At 54.2% G+C, this 15,148-nt stretch overlaps 6 protein-coding genes across 6 annotated transcripts; 4 read left to right on the forward strand and 2 right to left on the reverse strand.

Annotated features, from left to right (window-relative positions):
- Positions 1-291: 291 nt before the first annotated feature.
- On the forward strand, positions 292-1,402 carry BJX68DRAFT_253977 (DUF3425 domain-containing protein; the record flags this gene model as incomplete). Its single annotated transcript, XM_071042818.1, has 4 exons — positions 292-366; positions 425-512; positions 618-680; positions 714-1,402. 4 exons carry the CDS (start codon positions 292-294, stop codon positions 1,400-1,402), a joined length of 915 nt encoding a protein of 304 aa, XP_070901635.1.
- A 1,041-nt stretch (positions 1,403-2,443) lies between these two features.
- On the reverse strand, positions 2,444-4,765 carry BJX68DRAFT_264665 (uncharacterized protein; the record flags this gene model as incomplete). The annotated part of the gene is made up of 6 exons (XM_071045006.1): positions 2,444-2,817; positions 2,870-3,162; positions 3,207-3,304; positions 3,354-4,527; positions 4,576-4,630; positions 4,684-4,765. 6 exons carry the CDS (start codon positions 4,763-4,765, stop codon positions 2,444-2,446), a joined length of 2,076 nt encoding a protein of 691 aa, XP_070901636.1.
- A 304-nt stretch (positions 4,766-5,069) lies between these two features.
- On the forward strand, positions 5,070-6,285 carry BJX68DRAFT_274432 (zinc-dependent alcohol dehydrogenase; the record flags this gene model as incomplete). The annotated part of the gene is made up of 3 exons (XM_071047664.1): positions 5,070-5,105; positions 5,151-6,137; positions 6,191-6,285. 3 exons carry the CDS (start codon positions 5,070-5,072, stop codon positions 6,218-6,220), a joined length of 1,053 nt encoding a protein of 350 aa, XP_070901637.1. The 3' UTR covers positions 6,221-6,285.
- Positions 6,286-6,863: 578 nt separating this feature from the next.
- On the forward strand, positions 6,864-8,853 carry BJX68DRAFT_274434 (uncharacterized protein; the record flags this gene model as incomplete). Its single annotated transcript, XM_071047665.1, has 7 exons — positions 6,864-7,363; positions 7,415-7,487; positions 7,534-7,757; positions 7,811-7,909; positions 7,960-8,133; positions 8,192-8,513; positions 8,567-8,853. Coding segments are annotated over 7 exons (1,679 nt in total), but the record flags the coding sequence as incomplete, so codon positions are not given.
- Positions 8,854-11,772: 2,919 nt separating this feature from the next.
- Positions 11,773-13,129, forward strand: BJX68DRAFT_253980 (sterol desaturase family protein; the record flags this gene model as incomplete). The annotated part of the gene is made up of 4 exons (XM_071042819.1): positions 11,773-11,987; positions 12,046-12,551; positions 12,657-12,903; positions 13,051-13,129. 4 exons carry the CDS (start codon positions 11,773-11,775, stop codon positions 13,127-13,129), a joined length of 1,047 nt encoding a protein of 348 aa, XP_070901639.1.
- Positions 12,992-14,848, reverse strand: BJX68DRAFT_232555 (bZIP transcription factor). The gene is made up of 3 exons (XM_071039498.1): positions 14,233-14,848; positions 13,341-14,184; positions 12,992-13,294 (listed from the first exon to the last, which is right to left on the reverse strand). The coding sequence occupies exons 1-3, from the start codon at positions 14,686-14,688 to the stop codon at positions 13,182-13,184; spliced, it is 1,413 nt and encodes a 470-aa protein (XP_070901640.1). The 5' UTR covers positions 14,689-14,848; the 3' UTR covers positions 12,992-13,181.
- Between the last annotated feature and the right edge of the window lie 300 nt (positions 14,849-15,148).

Here is a 15,148-nt window from a genome sequence, read left to right on the forward strand (position 1 = left end):
GCGTCTTAACTCCTCCCGTAGTCAAGCACTCAATGAGCAAGGAAGCCGCATGATTCTTTCAAGGGTCAAGGTGACAGACCAATCATGGTCAGACTGGTGACTTGGCATTGTGAGCAGGCTGCATGACGCTAGGCCTGCCCAAGTTAGGCTGTCAGTCCAATGGAAGCCATCTCACCTCGTCGATTTATCTCCGGCGTCAATCTCCTTGTCGTGAGCATCCTGCATGGACTCGCCCCGAGCCACCGGTCAGATTCTGCATCATCCATCGCGAATTCCGCCATCACCATCACCATGAATAATACGCTTCAGTCGGTAAATCCGGTAGTACCGCACATCCAGGTTGCTTTGATGCCACAACTGGTCGAGGTACGTCCTAAAGCCGTCCTTCAATTGTCGAGACGGCGGCCATGCTCACTGCGTGCAGGCGATACGGAAGGATGACGATTGGACCGGGACCAAGGATGCTGCAGCGCGCAGGCGAGCTCAGACTCGGCTTAATACAAGGGCTTATCGTAAGTAGATCTCAAGCCTTGTCCTTTCTTTTATTTAATGCCGGTCCGAGCGGACCTGCTCATCAGGGCTAGTCTATGCGATTGTTGTACCTAACATCCTAGTAGGGAGACGCAAAGCCCGAGAAGCAGCGAAAGGAACAGAAGCCACAGCATCGAGCTGTACTGGCAGTACCGCCACAACTGCCCCTCAATCTAATGTAGAGGAAGCGCTGGTAGAATGTTGGGACATATCACAGCAGTCCGTCGCTGTCGTCCCCGCACCCCGCATGAAGCAAGTATACAACGCGAGGAACCCCTTACTGCTCCCCCCAGAACAAGACGCACGCCGAGATCAACAGCACCGATTCAAAAACACCATCTTCCCCCTCTGCCCGGATCACCTAATAACTCTCGTCCAATACAACGCCCTCCGCGCCCTCGCCGTAAACCGCGCCCTGACCAACCAACTCCTCACAACGCCACTCTCCTGCACCGACGAAGTCATCCACCTCCTCCCCTCCCCCTCCACCCCTCAACACATCCACTCTCTCCCAGCATCGCTCCACCCAACACATCTGCAACAAACAATCCCCCACGGCGACTGGATCGACCTCTTCCCGAGCCCCGAGGGCCGCGACAGGCTCATCCGGGCCGCTGGGACATTCGACGAGGACGAGTTGTGGGAGGATTGTATTGGGGGACTGTATGAGGGGTTTCCGGACGATGAGATATCGCGTCGTGGGCTTATTGCGTGGTCGCCGCCGTGGGATGTGTCTGGCTGGGAGATGTCCGAGGGGTTCGTGAGCAAGTGGGGGTGGTTGTTTGCGGGGCTGCCGGGGATGTTGGAGGCGACGAATCAGTGGAGGGTGCAGAGGGGGGAGGGGGCGTTGGTTTGGGAGGTTGATCAATGATATTGTATGGAATGTGCAGCGAAGTGAGCTTTTTGGTGCCTAGCGACGTTTTGAGTCAGTGAACGGGCTATACTCACAGTATCCACCCCATCCAACGCGCTACAGATATCTCCCCGTAGACTGGACTCCTACGAAAACACATCTCGCCGTTGGTATAGTGAGCCTGAACATTGCGCGCCTTGGACCCATTAAAACACGAGACGAGCATAACCTAGCAGGGTAAGAGGGAGAGAGAGAAAATGTGCGTGTTAGCATGGCGATCCAGACATAGTAAGAGAGTATCTAGAGCGAGGGCAATACATGCCGGCGCCACTTGATGCTCCTTGGAAACACTCAGGCTCAGGCGGGCACGCATGATTCTAATGGCAATCAGAAGTTCCGTACGGAGAAGATTTGCCACAGCCGGATGGTGGTGCATGAGGGTGGCCATAATATGTGGCAGCGGGTTCGTGTTCAAGCTCAGGTTGTCTGAGTCGTCTTGTTCCTGATACCAGACCGAGTCTATCTTCGCGGTCCATGCGGCGAGAGGGTGGTATTCCCGCCGGCAGCGAACACGCGTGGAGTCATAAAACGGCTGAGGAGTATTGTGTGATTCAAGAGATCTAGACTATACTTAGTACTGCGCTTTTCCCATGAGATAGTACTAGGGCGAGGGAGGGGTAAAGTGAATATAGCTACATAATGACAAAGCCTGTGAAGCCTAAGTCATGGGTAAATGACATAAAAAATGAAGGTAAGATCCGTTAAAAGTGAATCTTAAACGGACAGCGAGTTCAGGCGTAACTGATGGGGATATGTAGAGTGTTGAATCAGGCATGGCCTTATAGAGCTGCGACCTCAGCTTCCTTGACAGATCTAGTCAACGCCTCAAAGGCGGAGGCATGGTACCTTTCTTGTCTTACCTGCCCTTGCACCTAACCCTAAGCCCACCCCACATGTCCCAGTAGATCTTTATGATATTCAAGTTAAGTATTGTACAAAGCGTTAATTACACGGTATCATGCTGAGCCTCGAACGGACACTAGATGAGAAGATTCACATTCAAACCCTCAATATCCCCGCATTAGAAACCCACTTGATAAACCGATGAAGCTGATTCATATCATTGTCATCAAAGCGCGTGAGAAGCAATCCCAAACTGGAACTGGACTCGGGTTCGCTAATTGTCTGCGTCTGCTGCACGCTGATTATCATCGCCTGCGCCAGTGTCCAGTATTCCGGTGCATACTCCATAAACCCGGTGCGCTTCCAGCACTCGGCTGGTGATCCAGGGTTCAAGCATGTGGGATCCATTGTATCGAGTGATTCGTGCTCGGCCCATATGAGTTTCCAGTTGTTAAGGCCTTGTTGGATTGGCAGGATAGCGGCCTGTGGGGCGAGGGTATTTCGGGAGTGGAAGAGGAGGGTGTGGAATGCTTGGTACGGAATTAGATGAAGAGCCGTGGAGAAAAGAGATGTGGCACTCACCGCTGACTATCATGAAGATATTCAACTTGCCCAGTCGAGCAATGTAGTCACGTTCTGGAGCGCTCAGATCGCCCTGACACACCCTGAAAACCAATCCTGTAAAGGAGTAGGCCGAGATCGGCATCGTTCTGTCTCGCTCAGCAAGGTACGTGAAGCAGTCAGTTGCGGTAGTTGCTTGGAAGCAGCGCTCCGAACAGAGAGGGTCGATGTTAAGCTCTGATACCGACACTTTCGGCGGCGTATTGTTGAAGATGACAAAGGCCGTGTCGAGCAGAAAGATGTATGCCAGCGTCCTAAGCGAGTCAGCCGGTGGTCTGCTAACTACCGAGCGGTCTACCTGTTGAACTCCTCCTTTACAACGAATCGATCCCAACTCTTCTCCTCTGTCATCAGCTCATGATGGCTGCCCGGGGCGAATCCTAGTTCGCGACCGATCTAAAACGTTAGTACTCCATAAACGTTTGCCAAAGGCTGGTAGGCGTACCGATGTCACCATACTAAACCTGACCCGCCTAATCCGTCTCTTGCTGTTGGCATCCCCCTCCCAGTTCTGCAGTAGGCACATCAAGTACGCCGCCTGAAGAGCCCTCACCGCATCGCGACGAATTGTGAAATCATCCGCGGTTTGATCACCCGTCGATACGGCTCGGCGAAAATGCTCGTCGGCAAAGATCAGCTCTTCGGCACTGTCGAACCAAAGCTTCGCATTCCGCTGTGTTCCCTCCTCCGGCGCGAAGCTCGCGCCAATTAATGTCATGGATAGGAGTAGGGTATGCGGTGCGTCGTGTACGTCGAAGGTCGGTTTATGGATGATGGGGCAGTTCGGGTACCAGAATGACCAGAAGTATGCCAGATATCGTCTGACGTTTGGGGGACTGAAGAACTGGACACAGACTTTTTCAATAAATGGCGACCACGTCAGGTTGATCGACGACCCAGGACTTGGATTGGATGCAACCTCCTTCAGCGCATAGACAAGCTTGTTGGTGATTGCGGCCAGCGGATCAGAAAGCCAGTCCCTACCAATGGATAATCGTGGAGGCATCCCGGTAGACACCTCTGCGCTCCCGTGTGACGGTAAGGACAGTGGCAGAAAGTCTAGAGATATCGACATGTCTGGATCCTTGTCTGCCAGTACCATCTCCGTCACAGCCGCTGCCAGTTCTCTAATCTCGTATTCTCTCATGCATTCAAACGAGCTGACGAAGCCGGTGACGCTGGTGAACTTGTCTAGGAAATGAAACCTTCCAAAGGTGAAGCTCGTAAATGGCGAGGCCGAAAGACCAATGACTGAATCGAAAGGCGCTGAGTCAAGTTGGAAGTTGGGAGAGAAGTCACTTTGAATGAGCGACGTGAATGCATCCGACGGCGTCGAATACGTATCAAATCCCGTCACAAAATCCAAGATGGACGTATCAACAGCAGGCGAAGAGTTACTGTCGGCTCCTCGAGTCCGGTCTGCATATTGATAAGTGCATGCATGATTCTTCGCATGGCATGCCTCACACGGCGAGCTCTGGCTACACGCCTTCTTCAGGCGGACACAGCGATCACAGGCTCGGCGCTTCTTTGGGCGCGGAGCAGCAGGCAGCTGAGGTATTTCAGCGCCAGCGTCGACTCGAGACTTGCAGGTGCGCCAGTGTCGTTGCAAAACATCACTTTCTCCGTCAGTTGAGTTGCAAGGTGGAGCGAACGTCCTGGTATACCTTCTCTTGAATGATTGCGTACAAAACGTACAGCGATAAGGGCGGTCTCCGCGGTCTGCATTATTCGACATCAGTTGACCGTCGGTTCCAAACTTGGGTTGTACATACGGCACGCCCGATGGCGTTCAAGGTGCTCCTGACGACGGAAGGACGCAGGACATTGTGGGCAGTAGTGGCGCGATTCCGACATGGAGAAGTGTATGGGGCAGGGAATGCTGCCTGGAGGAGGCCGAGTTCCCAGATGAAATTGCTATGGGGTTTAGCAACAAGTGCGGGGTCGAGCTGGCCCCAAGATTTGCCAAATCGGGGACAATGTGTGGAGTCCAATTAAGGCACTGCGAAAGACGCGGTCCACTGTGGGGGGAACTCCGATTTACGAGCGGCGCCTCCCCCACTGCGACTATTGATGAAGATCGCACTCTTTGCCTCATAAAGCGGAAAATTTCCCGTGCGGTCCTCCGTCGTTCCGCTCATCCATCAATCCATGCGCGAGAATGACACCAACGAAATTCAAGGCGGCTGTTCTACTTGTAAGTTTTTCCCACGCGAGCAAGAACCACGTCTCACCAAAGAAGGAACCAGGCCCGCAACCGACGTATGCAATTGAAGAGCTGCCAGTGCCAGACCTCGGGCCTCTGGAAGTCCTCGTCAAGCTCTCCGCAACCGGCGTCTGTGGAACAGACCTAGCGCTTGCCTCTGGTGTTCTCGGACCAACGTGTCCTATCCTAGGCCATGAAGGCGTCGGTCGCATAGCCAAGGTGGGCTCCGCCTTGATGTCTGAGGAGGCGATCCAGGTAGGTGACCGCGTTGGCGTGTCTTGGGTGCGCGATGTCTGTGGCCGATGTACCGCGTGTCTAGCAGATGGCGGCGAAGCACGGTGCCTCGACCAGATACATTCGGGTCGGAAGGTCAATGGAACGTTTGGCCAGTATACTGTTGTTCCAGCGCGATACCTGATTCCCCTACCAGATGGGCCGACCGATGAGCAGCTAGCTCCTATCCTATGTGCCGGCGTCACTGCATACAAGGCGCTGAAAGTGTGTGGTGCAACGCCAGGACAATGGATTGGTATCTGGGGAAGCGGCGGCGCCGTAGGCTCCATGGCCTTGCAGTATGCTCGGGCGATGGGATATCGGACCGTCGCGATCGATGCAGGAGACGAGAAAGGGGCGTTGTCCAAGGCCACCGGGGCGGATGTGTACATTGATGTACTGCATACGAAAGACGTTCCTGGAGCAGTGGCGTCATTGACGAGAGGTCACGGAGTGAGTGCTGCATTGGCCATTGCCGGAAAAGCGACTGCGTATGAGGACGCATTGAAATCGGTGGCCCCGTTTGGTACTCTGGTCTGTGTCGGAATTCCACCCCCAAGTGAGCTTGTCAGCTTCCATCCGCTCCTTCTCATCGACAAAGGGATTCGAGTCATTGGGTCAATGGTCGGGACGCGAGGAGATATGCGGGAGGCTGTCGAGTTTGTTGTGTCGGGGAGGGTGACGCCAGATGTCCAGGTCGTCGAGTTTGATCAGATCACCAATATCCTCGATCCAAAAGTCGCAAACAACGTAGGGCTGCCCAGAAAGAATCTTTGTCGTGAGAGCTAATCAAAGTAAAACAGGGTCCCAAGTACATAGTTCGGATTCCTTGAACTACGGTGTGATGGTGTTGTTGGGGGGTCATGGGCAGATGGTTGTTTGAGATAGAAAATAGTAGACGGTTATCATTCCGAGTATATCAGAATCGGGGGCATGGGTCGCTCCTTCCTGACAATTGTTCAATTCCGTAACAGGCAACTACGCTCCCTGAATCGGTCGCCCCTTTCTCGCTAGTCCGATATACCACAAAGGAAGGCACGATGTGTCCCTAGGGTGATACCGGTCCATCGCACCTTCCAAGTTTTGATGATGGGGATATCGGCGATAAGGATACTCAACAGGCTCTCATATCAAGCCATCCGTTACGCCTCTGTTGCACTCCACGGTGACCATCACGGATCGGTCGTCGCTCCACCCCCGCCTCCTCACGAACCACACTTGCGGGTCTGCCCCGAGAATCTGGGGGAGTTCCGGTCCGAGGATTACCATCATCTGGATAGTGCAAGGCTTCTTGTAGCGGACCATAGTTTGGATTCAAGTTGATAGAAGCGGAGGAGACATCGGCGGTCTCCCCACGCGGGGCCGAAGATCCCAGGACTGCGGGGTATATAACGCATGAGAGTGTCCAGCCTTGGGCGAGAATCCCTATCCTCTCCAGACCTTTTCATCAAGTTTTGGCAATTTGAACTGTTTCCACAATGGCATCTTCCGTCCCCGCTCCGCGAGCCCTCCCCCCGAACACGAGTCTCGATGCCTTTTCGCGCTTCATCACCGCTGCTCGAGCCATCGTCAGCCCCGCAAACCTCCGAGTAATAACTCCCGACACTGAACTTGTCGACGGCTCCTACTATGAGCCTCCGAAGACCCACGATCCTCACCACGTCCTCGATCAGGACTACTTCGTCGCGTCAGCTGTTGTCGACCCGCGCTCCGTCCCCGAAGTCCAGGAACTCGTCCGCCTAGCAAATGAGTACCAGATCCCGCTGTGGCCGACTAGCATTGGCCGGAATTCTGGGTATGGAGGGGCTGCGCCAAGACTGAGGGGAAGCGTCGTGATTGACATGGGCAAGTATATGAACCGTGTCCTCGAGGTAAATGTCGATGGGGCATTTGCCGTCGTTGAGCCGGGCGTCACCTTTGCGTCGCTTTATCAGTATCTTGTTGATAATGGGTTGAGTGACAAGTTGTGGATTGACGTACGCCATGCCCAATTTTTCTGTAAGGAGCCGAACTAATAATATGCGTAGGTACCTGACATCGGAGGCGGTTCCGTGATGGGAAACACCCTGGAACGTGGAGTCGGATATACTCCTTACGGCGGTACGTCGTCACTCGTTCCCTCTTGAAGACCCGGCTGACAGACTAGATCATTGGATGATGCACTGCGGGATGGAAGTCATTCTCCCCTCGGGCGAACTCATGCGCACCGGCATGGGTGCCCTCCCTCAGAATCCGAAGAACGGCTCCAAGCACGACCACGAAGACGAGGCGAACAAGTGCTGGCAACTTTTCCCATACGGGTTCGGTCCATACAACGACGGTCTGTTTTCGCAGGGTAATGTTGGTATCTGCACGAAGATGGGAATATGGGTACGCTGTATTTTCTTGATATTCATGGTGATCGGAGCTAATATCATGAGCAGTTGATGCCGAACCCCGGTGGATACCAGGCGTACATGATCACACTGCCTAGAGACGAGGATCTACATAAGGCTGTCGATATTATTCGGCCCCTGCGTGTTGTATGCACCCTCATCCCTGATCATCGTGCGATCATACTAAGTAGAGACAGCAAATGATCCTTCAAAATGTCCCTACGCTCCGCCACATCCTCATCGACGCCGCAGTCCTCGGCTCCAAATCATCCTACACCTCGAATATTAACAAGCCGCTCGATGATGCCGAGCTAGATGCGATCGCAAAGAAACTAAACCTTGGCCGGTGGAACTTTTACGGCGCACTCTACGTACGCCGCTCCTTGCTCCACTCTGAATACCCCAAAGGGCTAACAGGTCACTCAATAGGGCCCCGAACCAATCCGCAACATTCACTGGAAACTCATAAAGGAAGCCTTTTCCGTAATTCCTGGTGCCAAGTTTTTCTTCCCAGAGGATATCAAGGAGAATTGCGTGCTGCATACACGCGCAAAGACCCTCTCGGGTATACCGACCTTTGATGAGCTCAAGTGGATCGACTGGCTCCCCAACGGCGCACACCTGTTCTTCTCCCCGATTTCCAAGATCTCGGGTGATGATGCGATGTTGCAGTACGAGGTTACGAAGAAGCGATGTACCGAGGCTGGACTTGATTTCATCGGGACATTTACAGTCGGGATGAGGGAGATGCGTACGTTCCTTTTTTTTTCTTTTCTGGCGAACAAGTACTAACCACCAGTCCAGACCACATCGTCTGCATAGTCTTCGACCGCAAATCCCCGGAAATGAAGAAACGCGCACACTGGCTGATCAAGACGCTCATCGCCGACTGCGCCGAGCACGGCTGGGGCGAGTACCGCACGCACCTGGCGCTGATGGACCAGATCGCCGAGACGTACAACTGGAACCACAATGCGCTGATGCGGTTCAACGAGACGGTCAAGAATGCGCTCGATCCAAAGGGGATTATCGCGCCGGGGAAGAATGGCGTTTGGCCGAAGAGTTATGATCGGAGGGTTTATAGGTTGTGATAGTGATTGTGCAGTAATTTTTGACTAGGTTATGAATACGTTTTATGGTTTACTAGTATGAGCAGTGTGATTTGTATGAGGTGGGTGGCTTGGTGAGAGCACCACCAGTCCAGGCGATCTAGACCGCATAAGAAGGCAGTGGTGGTCGGCAATGCGCCCCCCGCGTTTCGCCCACCAAGTCACCTGCTTCGGGTTTTCCCCGCACTTTCACCCACTCTCGCCGTCATCAGGTATCAGTTAAATTAATCAGCTACAGCTCAGCTCGATCCCTTTAATCTTAATCCCAACCTCAACATCAAACAGACACTGCTCCATCATTCCAACTTCGATCCAGGGAGGCCACCCGTGGCTCCAGCTGGACCCCCACAGCCACCCACAATGACTTCGACGTCGACCTCCCTCCTCACCCTCCCCAACGACATCCTCCTCCTAATCGCCGAGGCCACGACGCGAGAATGCGACCTCAACGCCCTAACCCAAACAAGCACCCACCTCTACACCCTCCTCATCGACATGCTCTACAAAAACAACATCCGTCACCACAACTCGACCGCCCTCTTCTGGGGCGCGCGAACCGGCCAGCTCCCCACCGTAAAACGCATGCTCGCCCTGGGGGCGGATATCGAGGCGACGCAGAACCACTGCACGCCGCTCGAGGCGGCCTCGTGCTCGGGAAGAGAGGAGATGGTGCGATATTTATTGTCTCGGGGCGCGAATTATGGGTTTTGGAGGTGTAGGCCGTGGACGCCGCTGTGCGCTGCGGCGGTAGAGGGGCATGCGGGGGTTGTGCGGATCCTGCTGGATCGCACTCTCCCGCCCGTAAAGGACCAATGCGAAGATGGGTCGGGCAATCGGTTCATCTGCCGGAATAAGCAGGATACGCTCGTGAAAGCAATGTTCCTGAAGGATCCCTCGACGGGGCAGGATCCGCGGATCGAGTACTCGATCGCGCTTTTCATGGCGATAGCCAGTTCCGAGGATGAAGTCTGCAAGGTGTTGATTGAGAGCGGGAAAGCGAATCTCGATTACAAGGATGGCGGGCAGCGGACGGCGCTCGAGTGGGCGTATACGCATCGCCGGTTCCAGACGATGCAGATCTTGCTAAAACACGGCTCCGATCCGAACGTCGCGGGGCGCCAGAACCAGACGATCCTGCACGATGCCGCGTACGCGGGGTGTATCGAGGTCGTCCGCATGCTCGTCCGGAATCCGACGACGGACGTGAATCTCAAAGACCTGGAGGGGCTCACGCCGCTGCATGCGGCCGTTCGCGCGGGGCGGCTCGAGGTCCTGAAGCTCTTGCTTGCGCGAAGCGACGTCGATGTGAATGTTCGCGACGGTTCGGGCCATTCGGCGCTCGTGCGCGCGATTCGGGATCTGAAGGTGAAGATTGTGCGGGTGCTTGTGCGGCATCCGGGGATTGACCTCGAGGCCAAGGATACCCAGGGAATGACGCCGCTGTTTGCTGCTGCGAGGTACGATTATCTAGACTTGGTGGATTTGCTCTTGGATGCTGGGGCGCGCATCGATGCACGGGCGGATAATGATGGGCCCACGGACACGTTCGCGTACACGCCGCTGATGCAGGCTGTCGAGTGCAATAGGATGAAAGTGGCCTTGCGGCTCGTCCTCGACCGAAGGGGGGAACTTCATACGAAGAATGCCCTTGGCTGGACGGCGCTCTTCTTCGCTGCCGTAAAGGGCGAATGGCAAATGACCAAGCTCCTGCTGTATCTCGGCGCCGACCCTCTGGTCCGCGACACCGACGGAAACACGGCCCTCCTCTGCATGATCAAACGCACGCGGTACCAAGCCACAGGAAGCAAGGAAGACCGTACAATCCGCCTCCTCCTCGAACATGGGGTGGACCCCAACGTCCAGGATAAGCACGGGCGCACTGCGCTCTCTTACGCTGTCGAATACCGCAACGACCGCGCGATCGCGACGCTCCTGGATTTTCAAAAGGCGGAGGGGGTCACGACGGATTCGTGGGGGCATCCGATTAAGTTGTGGGCGCGGTCGAAGACGGAGGAGGAGTTTAAGCAGTTGGGGCAGAGGGCTTCGATTCCGAGTGCGTGGTTGTTGGGGCATGGGATTGATATTGGGTTGCCGGGGGCGGAGGGGACTGGGTTGGGGTGCGAGGAGGGGGATTCTAATTCAGGGAGGGAACAGGGGATTCGGACGGTCAGTAGTTCGGTGCCAGTTGTGCAGTATTCAATTTGAGGACTGCGGATGGGGTAATAGTGTACAATGAATGTAATCCGGGGTATTCAAGTTTATCCTCTTGCTCCAGGGCAGTCCATCCAGCAAGGGCGGCTACACACATATGGAGGCGAGTCCCTCCACTAGACGTGTACTAACCGACAGTCACGGTCCAAAGTTCGTAAATAAGAAATCAATTCCGCCTTTAGAATGTCCGTGAGGAATGGTGCTTGCTAGGGCAAGGTTACCACAGCTCCAAGTGTCAAGGCTATCCCCGCATAGGCAATTCAATCGTCTAGAATACGTTCATTAACTGGCCGTATGTGAGCAAGTTAGAGCAGCACACCCTTCTATTGTCCTTAGTAGCTTAACAAGAATAGTAATCACGGGCCCTTTCCGCCAATGTTAGTATAGAAATATGAAATGGCGGTTAGAAGCGGAGCTGCATACAATAATTTCCATCTGTACCTGCATATGCTATAAGACCTTATTCCAAGTACTTGAAACGGTCAATCAATAAGAGAGCTTTGTCTTGTCAGGATGTCGCCTGATTCAACTTTCAGGGGTTGAAGCTCATACGATGCGCAAATTTCCAACCCCGGCGGCCACTGATCCGTCTGGGCTGACTTGGGCTAGTACGCGGTATATTAACAACAACAAAGCAGTACTAGCGGTAGAGTTCATTGTTTCCGTGATTTGAAACAAAAAAAGGTCAAGATGGATCTCGTCCTCGATATACTCGACACGTTCCTCTTCGACCGGGTCTACTCGACCCTGCTTCCCGCATCGGGAGACACCCACAATGGCAACTACATCTATAACCAGGCCATCTCCGAATACATGCCTCTTGAAGCCTCAGAATGGGCGGATAAGAGCGCTCTTCAGCGTGATAATGTCCTCCGCCAAACAATAAGCCTCTTCATCATTGCCTGGTGCTCTCTCCCTTTCCTTCCCATCTTATCCACACTCCCACCAGCTAACAAAGAACAGGCTCTTCGGCACCCTCGTCTACCTGACAACCTCAACCCTAAGCTACATCTTCATCTTCGACAAAAAATCGCTCACGCACCCGAAATTCCTCACGCGCCAAATCCCCCTCGAACTACGGACCGCCCTCTCCGCAATCCCGCTCATGGCCGCCCTCACCGTCCCCTTCTTCCTCGCCGAAGTCCGCGGCTACTCGAAGCTCTACAGCACCCCAGCCACCGCTCCATTCCCCCTGTACAATATCCTGCAATACCCGCTCTTCATCGCCTTCACCGATTTCTGCATCTACTGGATCCACCGCGGCGAGCACCACCCGGCCGTGTACAAGTGGCTGCATAAGCGGCACCACCGGTGGATTGTGCCGAGTCCGTATGCGAGTTTTGCGTTTCATCCCGTAGACGGGTGGGCGCAGTCTTTGCCGTATCATGTGTTCCCGTTCCTTTGCCCGTTGGAGAAGAGGGCGTATCTGGCGCTCTTTGGGTTTGTGACGGTTTGGACGGTTTTTATTCGTGCGTTCCCACCATATTTGTTCTCTTTTGTTCTCTTTTGTTTTGGCGCGGGAGAGAGCTCTCATTCCCTTGCTGATTCTAATTCTTTTTGCTTTGCTTTGGCAGACGACGGCGAGTACATCACCCGCTCGGCGATAATCAACGGGTCCGCCTGCCACACGTACCACCACCTGTACTTCAACTACAACTACGGGCAGTTCACGACGCTGTGGGATCGGTTGGGCGGGAGCTATCGCGAGCCCGATCCGGATCTGTTTGATCCGAAGACGAAGATGGGGAAGAGGCAGTGGGAGAAGCAGGTGAAGGAGATGGAGGAGATTGTTAGGGAGGTGGAGGGGGTTGATGAGCGGGAGTACGTTTATGAGAAGGGGGAGGGGGAGGTTAAGACTGAGGGAAGTGGTAGGGTTGGGGGTAAGGGGAAGGGGAAGGGGAAGAGGGAGTAAAGTGAAGAGAGTTTGTATTAAGACATGTATAGCATAGTATGGCTAATTTTTAATAGTAATTGTGGCACTTATTTCGGATATCTGGGGACAGGAACGTCGGTGGGTAAATTATGTAAAGTAGATGCGTATGTTTGATGTCGTCTATATGGCGTGAATCGTAAGGCTTGGTTGGATTTTTGGTCGGTTGTCATGAGGAATCGGAATCAACCGTCGAGGCTACAAACTCATCGACGGCTTTCTCGACATCGCATTTCCTGAAACCTGGTGATCGCCCGAGACAGATAGCACCTCGTACCAGCCCTAAAAAAATTAGCAAAAGTAAACACAATGGGTACAGTCGGCATACTTGATATCAACCTCGACGCCCCAGTCGCGTTCGGCGCCTTCTCTCCCAACCACACACTCGTAACCGCGGGGATATACGCCGGAAAGACAACCTCCCTCTCTCGCAGATACCCCTCCAGATCGCCCAAATCAAACCATTCATCGTCGAGCTCGCGCTGGATATCCGACGGGAACTGCGACAGGTCGTCCGTGATCCTCGACGCCTTCTGCGAACGGTAGAATGGGTAGTGCCCAGCAGACTCCGGGGTGTAATGTGTCCCAGCGCCGCCAATCTGCAAGAACGGGACGTGGTCCCAGTGGTCGAGAGACTTATGCCCTGCGCGCGCGAGCAGCCAGTCCTTGAAGTACTCTGCGACAAACGCGCGCGGCATCAGGCTGAGGAGCATGCGAAAGGGCTTTTCCAGTCGGCGGAGGGGGACGGCGGGGTTTGCGGTAACGAGGTACGCTTGGTAGCAGCAGGTTACGTGGAGGCGGTCGATGAATTCGAGAATGTCCATTGTGTCGGCTTCGGAGCTGCTGGATGAGGGGGATGGGTAGATGGAGAGGAGCTTCTTCTGGCCTGAGCTGCCTGACAGGTCGAGTTGGGTATCTGAGTTGCCGTCTAGCTGGTGAATAGCTGGTAGAGCTAGGCATGCCTGTACGGTGTTGCCGAGCGGGCGGAGTAGATCCGGGTACGTGTCCAACGCGCCCGACCGGACGAGCTCGTCGCCAAAGGAAATGACGGCTGTGCTCATCTGCTTGACAGCGGTTTCGAGTTGGTTGATGCGATCTTTGAGCGAGCTGACGTTGGCCTCCTTTCTCGAGCGATACGCCCGCTGCGCCATGCGGACTTGCATGCGACGTCGCTGCTATTAATTAGCAGACACTCGAATCGTACCGGAAGGAAAACGTACCTCCTCCGGATCAACACCGCCATTCTCAAACACCTTTCGTGGCCTCCCGCGCTTCCTCACCGCATCGCCATTCCCAGTCTTGGTGGAGTGCTTCGGCGGAATGGGCGCGGCAAGAGCCGAGGCATCCCCAACCGGCAGACCCTGCGAAGACTCATTCTCCAGCATAACGCCCCCATATAACTGAACGGGGTTACTCTGACCAAACTCCTGCTCCGGCATCTGCATCGGCTCAGGCATCGGATACGACGAAGCGGAGAGTAGCAGGTCGAGCTCGGGATCCGCCCACGCACTTGCGCCAGCGCTGTCCGCCGCAGCCAGCGCTTGCTGGTGGTTTCCGACTCCAGCCCCCGGTCGCGGTGCAGGTGGGGAAGGGAATTCAAACTCCCAGGGGAGCAGAGGGTCTCTGGGGTCTGTAGCCAGGCCCCAGTTGAGGTTGTATAGTTGTTCTGTTTCCATTGCGATGGTGTTTTTGATAGCTGCTGAGTATTTTTTTGATGATTAGAAGACACCACGTCGGTGACTCGACGACTCATTTGACTCTGGCCCGTTTTTTGGGGAATTTGTCAGCCGGTTGGGCGTGGCGTTGAGGCACGTGATAATTGTGCTATTACTCAGCATGCCTCAGCTGCGCTTGTACGGAGGAGACACAACGTCATCATTGGAGAATGTTTTGAAGTGTAAATTTTCCAACTTTGTTTCCTTTGCGTGTAATATGCAAATGGGCCAGTTAGTCAAAGAATTTGTGGGTGTTTCGCTCTGTGAACGACAATATATCTTGCTGCCCTCAACACTGTCTACACTCTCCACCATGGACGGACGCCCTCGAAAACATCGTGGAGTTGAAACACTCTCAAAGGATAACGAGAAAATATAGAAAAGCCTATAATTCATGAAGCTACTTAATGACAATACAGAT

Source organism: Aspergillus pseudodeflectus (genome assembly GCF_044049435.1).
Source record: "Aspergillus pseudodeflectus strain CBS 756.74 chromosome Unknown BJX68scaffold_11, whole genome shotgun sequence".
Lineage (NCBI taxonomy): Eukaryota > Fungi > Ascomycota > Eurotiomycetes > Eurotiales > Aspergillaceae > Aspergillus > Aspergillus pseudodeflectus.

What these genes read in the sequence shown, in the direction of transcription:
- BJX68DRAFT_232555 (XM_071039498.1), bottom strand. Translation starts at nt 14,688, where the DNA reads ATGGAAACAGAACAACTATACAACCTCAACTGGGGCCTGGCTACAGAC. An exon ending in GCGGTGTTGATCCGGAGGAG is followed by an intron (nt 14,185 to 14,232) that starts GTACGTTTTCCT and finishes AATTAATAGCAG; the next exon opens with CGACGTCGCATGCAAGTCCG. An exon ending in GGCGTCGAGGTTGATATCAA is followed by an intron (nt 13,295 to 13,340) that starts GTATGCCGACTG and finishes TAATTTTTTTAG; the next exon opens with GGCTGGTACGAGGTGCTATC.